Genomic DNA, 7,500 nt, shown 5'->3' on the forward strand with positions numbered 1-7,500 from the left:
TCGGTCTCCACACACACACACACACTAACACTCCGTCTCTCTGCTGTTCTCCCTCAGGTCCTCTGCGAGTGGTCGTCCCCACGGAGTCGGTCTCCACACACCTGGGTGACACTGCTCTTCTGCGGTGTGAGGTCACCGGGGAGCCCATGCCTGTGGTGCGCTGGCAGAAGAACCGGGAGGACCTGCCCTTGACCTTTGACCCCGAGAGCAGAGTGGTCATCCTGCCCTCGGGGTCACTGCAGGTCAGCAGGGTTCAGCCGCCCGACTCGGCCACATACCGATGCCTGGCGGAGAATCCGGGAAGCTCCCGCACCGGCACAGACGCCGACCTGAGAGTCCTACCGGGTGAGTCTTGGTGGATCATTTACATTTAATCATTTAGCATTAATCATTATCATGACGCTTTTATCCCAAGCGACTTACAAATGAGGAGAACAATAGAATCAATCAGACCAACAAGAGGGCAACAGTATACAAGTGCTTTAACAAGTCTCAGTTAGTCTAGCACAGTACACATAGCAAGTTTTTTTTTCTTCAGAAAAACAAAACATATAAAATAGAAAAGTGCTAGTATTAATTGTTCAGGTGCTGATGAAAAAGGTGTGTCTTTAGAATTGGTTTCCATGGCCGAGCAGTTGCATCCAAGCCTTACATCACCAAGTGCAATGCAAAGCGTGGGATGCAGTGGTGTAAAGCGTGGGACGCAGTGGTGTAAAGCGTGGGATGCAGTGGAGTAAAGCGTAGGATGCAGTGGAGTAAAGCGTAGGATGCAGTGGAGTAAAGCATAGGATGCAGTGGAGTAAAGCATAGGATGCAGTGGAGTAAAGCGTGAGATACAGTGGGGTAAAGCGTGGGATGCAGTGGGGTAAAGCGTGGGATGCAGTGGGGTAAAGCGTGAGATGCAGTGGAGTAAAGCGTGGGACGCAGTGGAGTAAAGCGTGAGATGCATTGGAGTAAAGCGTGAGATGCAGTGGGGTAAAGCGTGAGATGCAGTGGAGTAAAGCGTGGGACGCAGTGGAGTAAAGCGTGGGATGCAGTGGAGTAAAGCGTGGGACGCAGTGGAGTAAAGCGTGAGATGCATTGGAGTAAAGCGGGAGATGCAGTGGTGTAAAGCGTGGGACGCAGTGGGGTAAAGCGTGAGATGCAGTGGTGTAAAGCGTGGGATGCAGTGGGGTAAAGCGTGAGACGCAGTGGAGTAAAGCGTGAGATGCAGTGGAGTAAAGCGTGAGATGCAGTGGGACGCAGTGGAGTAAAGCGTGAGATGCAATGGGGTAAAGCGTGAGATGCAGTGGAGTAAAGCGTGAGATGCAGTGGAGTAAAGCGTGAGATGCATTGGAGTAAAGCGGTGTACATTTACATTTACATTTATTCATTTAGCTGACGCTTTTATCCAAAGCGACTTACAATTGCTGCTATATATGTCAGAGGTCGCACGCCTCTGGAGCAACTAGGGGTTAAGTGTCTTGCTCAGGGACACATTGGTGTCTCACAGTGGATTCGAACCCGGGTCTCTCACACCAAAGGCATGTGTTTTATCCACTGCGCCATCACCACCCCACTGCATCTCACGGTGTAAAGCGTGAGATGCAGTGGTGTAAAGCGTGAGATGCAGTGGGGTAAAGCGTGGGATGCAGTGGGGTAAAGCGTGGGATGCAGTGGGGTAAAGCGTGAGATGCAGTGGAGTAAAGCATGGGATGCAGTGGAGTAAAGCATGGGATGCAGTGTTGTAAAGCATGGGATGCAGTGGAGTAAAGCGTGGGATGCAGTGGTGTAAAGCGTGGGATGCAGTGGTGTAAAGCGTGGGATGCAGTGGAGTAAAGCGTGGGATGCAGTGGAGTAAAGCATGGGATGCAATGGAGTAAATCATGGGATGCAGTGGTGTAAAGCGTGGGATGCAGTGGAGTAAAGCATGGGATGCAGTGGAGTAAAGCATGGGATGCAGTGGTGTAAAGTGTGGGATGCAGTGGAGTAAAGCATGGGATGCAGTGGTGTAAAGCGTGGGATGCAGTTCAAATATTTTATATTTGAACAAATCATGTTAATGTGTATTTTGTTTCATCCAGTGAATGAAATGCTTATGATAACAAATGATAGTGTTGCAAAAACTTATCTCATAAATATCAGTCATTTTCCGCAAATGATTTCTGCAGCTCTGACATTTCCGTTGATCAATGTACGAGAATCAATGACTCGTTAGTCGTGTTTGAGACAGTGACCCCAGCGTCCTGCTAATGATTCCCGTCTCCTTTATATTCTACTAATCCTCTCCTTAAACAAAAACAGAAATCAGGAGAAATGCTGTCGCTCCTGATTTAAGTTTTTTTGGGCTTGAAACACATGGTGTAAAGCGTGGGATACAGTGGGGTAAAGCGTGGGATGCAGTGGGGTAAAGCGTGAGATGCAGTGGGGTAAAGCATGGGATGCAGTGGTGTAAAGCGTGGGATGCAGTGGGGTAAAGCGTAAGATGCAGTGGGGTAAAGCGTGGGATGGAGTGGAGTAAAGCGTGGGATGCAGTGGAGTAAAGCGTGGGATGCAGTGGAGTAAAGCGTGGGATGCAGTGGAGTAAAGCATGGGATGCAGTGGTGTAAAGCGTGGGATGCAGTGGAGTAAAGCGTGGGATGCAGTGGGGTAAAGCGTGAGATGCAGTGGGGTAAAGCGTGGGATGCAGTGGGGTAAAGCGTGAGATGCAGTGGGGTAAAGCGTGGGATGCAGTGGAGTAAAGCGTGGGATGCAGTGGAGTAAAGCGTGGGATGCAGTGGAGTAAAGCGTGGGATGCAGTGGAGTAAAGCGTAAGATGCAGTGGGGTAAAGCGTGGGATGCAGTGGTGTAAAGCGTGGGATGCAGTGGGGTAAAGCGTGAGATGCAGTGGGGTAAAGCGTGGGATGCAGTGGGGTAAAGCAAGAGATGCAGTGGGGTAAAGCTTGGGATGCAGTGGGGTAAAGCGTGGGATGCAGTGGAGTAAAGCGTGAGATGCAGTGGGGTAAAGCGTGGGATGCAGTGGAGTAAAGCATGAGATGCAGTGGTGTAAAGCGTGGGATGCAGTGGGGTAAAGCGTGGGATGCAGTGGAGTAAAGCGTGGGATGCAGTGGGGTAAAGCGTGAGATGCAGTGGGGTAAAGCGTGAGATGCAGTGGGGTAAAGCGTGAGATGCAGTGGGGTAAAGCGTGAGATGCAGTGGGGTAAAGTATGGGATGCCGTGGGGTAAAGCGTAGGATTCAGTGGTGTAAAGCGTGGGATGCAGTGGGGTAAAGCGTGGGATGCAGTGGTGTAAAGCGTGGGATTCAGTGGTGTAAAGCGTGGGATGCAATGGTGTAAAGCGTGGGATTCAGTGGTGTAAAGCGTGGGATGCAGTGGTGTAAAGCGTGAGATGCAGTGGGGTAAAGCATGAGATGCAGTGGGGTAAAGCGTGGGATGCAGTGGAGTAAAGCATGAGATGCAGTGGTGTAAAGCGTGGGATGCAGTGGGGTAAAGCGTGGGATGCAGTGGAGTAAAGCGTGGGATGCAGTGGGGTAAAGCGTGGGATGCAGTGGAGTAAAGCGTGAGATGCAGTGGTGTAAAGCGTGGGATGCAGTGGTGTAAAGCGTGAGATGCAGTGGGGTAAAGCGTGGGATGCAGTGGGGTAAAGCGTGGGATTCAGTGGAGTAAAGCGTGAGATGCAGTGGGGTAAAGCGTGAGATGCAGTGGGGTAAAGCTTGGGATGCAGTGGGGTAAAGCGTGGGATGCAGTGGAGTAAAGCGTGAGATGCAGTGGTGTAAAGCTTGGGATGCAGTGGGGTAAAGTGTGGGATGCAGTGGGGTAAAGCGTGGGATGCAGTGGGGTAAAGCGTGGGATTCAGTGGTGTAAAGCGTGAGATGCAGTGGGGTAAAGCGTGGGATGCAGTGGTGTAAAGCGTGGGATTCAGTGGTGTAAAGCGTGGGATGCAGTGGTGTAAAGCGTGAGATGCAGTGGTTTAAAGCGTGGGACGCAGTGGGGTAAAGCGTGAGATGCAGTGGGGTAAAGCGTGGGATGCAGTGGTGTAAAGCGTGGGATGCAGTGGTGTAAAGCATGAGATGCAGTGGGGTAAAGCGTGAGATGCAGTGGGGTAAAGCGTGGGACGCAGTGGGGTAAAGCATGGGACGGAGTGGGGTAAAGCGTGAGATGCAGTGGGGTAAAGCGTGAGATGTAGTGGGGTAAAGCGTGGAACGCAGTGGGGTAAAGCGTGGGGTAAAGCGTGGGATGCAGTGGTGTAAAGCGTGAGATGCAGTGGTGTAAAGCATGAGATGCAGTGGGGTAAAGCGTGAGATGCAGTGGGGTAAAGCGTGGGACGCAGTGGGGTAAAGCGTGGGACGCAGTGGGGTAAAGCGTGAGATGCAGTGGGGTAAAGCGTGGGACGCAGTGGGGTAAAGCGTGGGACGCATTGGGGTAAAGCGTGGGACGCAGTGGGGTAAAGCGTGGGATGCAGTGGTGTAAAGCGTGGGATGCATTGGTGTAAAGCGTGAGATGCAGTGGAGTAAAGCGTGGGACGCAGTGGAGTAAAGCGTGAGATGCAGTGGTGTAAAGCGTGAGATGCAGTGGTGTAAAGCGTGAGATGCAGTGGTGTAAAGCGTGAGATGCAGTAGGGTAAAGCGTGGGACGCAGTGGGGTAAAGCGTGGGATGCAGTGGTGTAAAGCGTGAGATGCAGTGGTGTAAAGCGTGAGATGCAGTGGTGTAAAGCGTGAGATGCAGTAGGGTGAAGCGTGGGACGCAGTGGGGTAAAGCGTGGGATGCAGTGGTGTAAAGCGTGAGATGCAGTGGTGTAAAGCGTGAGATGCAGTGGTGTAAAGCGTGAGATGCAGTAGGGTAAAGCGTGGGACGCAGTGGGGTAAAGCGTGGGATGCAGTGGTGTAAAGCGTGGGATGCAGTGGTGTATAGCGTGAGATGCAGTGGTGTAAAGCGTGAGATGCAGTGGGGTAAAGCGTGGGATGCAGTGGAGTAAAGCATGGGATGCAGTGGAGTAAAGCATGGGATGCAGTGGTGTAAAGCGTGGGATGCAGTGGAGTAAAGCATGGGATGCAGTGGAGTAAAGCTTGGGATGCAGTGGAGTAAAGCGTGGAATGCAGTGGGGTAAAGCGTGGGATGCAGCGGAGTAAAGCATGGGATGCAGTGGAGTAAAGCGTGGGATGCAGTGGAGTAAAGCATGGGATGCAGTGGAGTAAAGCATGGGATGCAGTGGTGTAAAGCGTGGGATGCAGTGGAGTAAAGCATGGGATGCAGTGGTGTAAAGCGTGGGATGCAGTGGAGTAAAGCGTGGGATGCAGTGGGGTAAAGCGTGGGATGCAGTGGAGTAAAGCATGGGATGCAGTGGAGTAAAGCGTGGGATGCAGTGGAGTAAAGCGTGGGATGCAGTGGTGTAAAGCGTGGGACGCAGTGGGGTAAAGCGTGGGATGCAGTGGTGTAAAGCGTGGGATGCAGTGGTGTAAAGCGTGGGACGCAGTGGGGTAAAGCGTGGGATGCAGTGGAGTAAAGCGTGGGATGCAGTGGAGTAAAGCATGGGATGTAGTGGTGTAAAGCGTGGGATGCAGTGGTGTAAAGCGTGGGACGCAGTGGAGTAAAGCGTGGGACGCAGTGGAGTAAAGCGTGGGATGCAGTGGTGTAAAGCGTGGGATGCAGTGGTGTAAAGCGTGGGACGCAGTGGGGTAAAGCGTGGGATGCAGTGGAGTAAAGCGTGGGATGCAGTGGAGTAAAGCATGGGATGTAGTGGTGTAAAGCGTGGGATGCAGTGGAGTAAAGCGTGGGACGCAGTGCCGGACCTCACTATTGCGCTTCTAGAAGAATGGGCAAACATCCCCATAAACACACTCCTAACCCTTGTGGAAAGCCTTCCCAGAAGAGCTGAAGCTGTTATAGCAGCAAATGATGGAGCAACTCCATATTAAGCCCTACGGATCAGGAATGGGTTGTCATTAAAGTTCATATGCATGTAAAGGCAGACGTCCCCAAAATTTTGGCAATATAGTGTTTTTACAGTTTATATTTGAACAAATCATGTTAATGTGTATTTTGTTTCATCCATTGAATGAAATGCTTATGATAACAAATGAAAGTGTTGCAAAAGCTTATCTCATAAATATCAGTCATTTTCCGCAAATGATTTCTGCAGCTCTGACATTTCCGTTGATCAATGTACGAGAATCAATGACTCGTTAGTCGTGTTTGAGACAGTGACCTCAGCGTCCTGCTAATGATTCCCGTCTCCTTTATATTCTACTAATCCTCTCCTTAAACAAGACCAGAAATCAGGAGAAATGCTGTCGCTCCTGATTTAAGTTTTTTTGGGCTTGAAACACATGCATGAAAATTCTTGTTAATGCACAACTCCATTTCTTGCGTTGAGAGTGAGTGTGTTTTCTGCTGTCAGTTTCAGCTGAACCCTGCTGAGAGAGTTACTTAAACTGTTGACATGATTATAGCAACTACACATTTGGTTTAATGAGACAAACTCCATCTCTAATTTCAGCTGTATCTCTCATGAATGTCGGCCCCATCTTCGTGTCACCTGCATTCACTGACTGTCATTCAGCATCTTTTTTGTTTGGATATTTCTAAAGTTGCTTTGGATAAAAGCTTCTGCTAAATGAATAAGGTGTCCAGGTCGCACTCACTCATCATTATATGTTCGGTCATCTTTGCAGGACTGTGACATATTTTAGCAACTGTGAAAGTAAATCGCACATAACAGGCACAATACCAGTATAAACATGAATATATAGTGGTACAATATGCGTCACATGACTAAAATTACGTCATCAGTTTTAAATACCTCCGGTTTCTCAGTCCACAATACAGCGCAAAAACACCGTTTTCAAACGTTTTCACTCTGGAGAGTGTTTTCAAAAAGCTTCGTTTTCATTAATAAAAACGCCGTCTCTATGGAAGCTTGTTTCCGCCACAGAATGAAAAATAAAAAAGGTAATTGTGACTTTTTATCTCACAATTCTGAATTGATTGATATAAAGTCGCAATTGCGTGTTATAAAGTCAGAATTGCGAGATATAAAGTCAGAATTGATTGATATAAAGTCACAATTGCGTGTTGTAAAGTCAGAATTGCGTGAAATAAAGTCGCAATTTCGTGTTATAAAGTCAGAATTGCGAGAGATAAAGTCAGAATTGATTGATATAAAGTCGCAATTTCGTTGTGAAGTCAGAATTGTGAGATATAAACTTTTCTGAGGGGGAAAAAGTCAGTCTTTTCCCCCCCTTAGAATTGGCCTGATAACTCGCAATTGCGAGAAAAGAAAAGAGAAAAGATGTCAGAATTTCGAGATATATACTCGCAATTATGTGTTATAAAGTCAGAATTGCGAGATGTAAACTCGCAATTGTGAGAAAAAAAGTCAGAATTGTGAGATAAAAAGTCGCAATTACCTTTTTTTCTCGCAATTGCGACTATTTCTCATAATTGCAACTTTATATCTCGCAATTGCGACTTTATTTCTCATAATTGCAACTTTATATCTCGCAATTGCGACTTTATTTCTCA

At 48.7% G+C, this 7,500-nt stretch overlaps 1 protein-coding gene across 1 annotated transcript in view; it reads left to right on the forward strand.

Moving 5' to 3' along the window:
* dcc (DCC netrin 1 receptor) overlaps positions 1-7,500 on the forward strand; it is a gene marked incomplete at its 5' end in the record, with an annotated part of 140,914 nt that overhangs the window by 19,773 nt on the left and 113,641 nt on the right. The window contains one exon of the mRNA XM_056244847.1: positions 58-345. Coding sequence (XP_056100822.1) covers positions 58-345 — 288 coding nt within the window. The remainder of the gene's footprint in view (positions 1-57; positions 346-7,500) is intronic.

Source organism: Rhinichthys klamathensis, unplaced genomic scaffold (assembly GCF_029890125.1).
Source record: "Rhinichthys klamathensis goyatoka isolate OS25496 unplaced genomic scaffold, OSU_Roscu_1.1 h1tg001127l_1, whole genome shotgun sequence".
In the NCBI taxonomy this organism is placed as follows: Eukaryota; Metazoa; Chordata; class Actinopteri; order Cypriniformes; family Leuciscidae; genus Rhinichthys; species Rhinichthys klamathensis.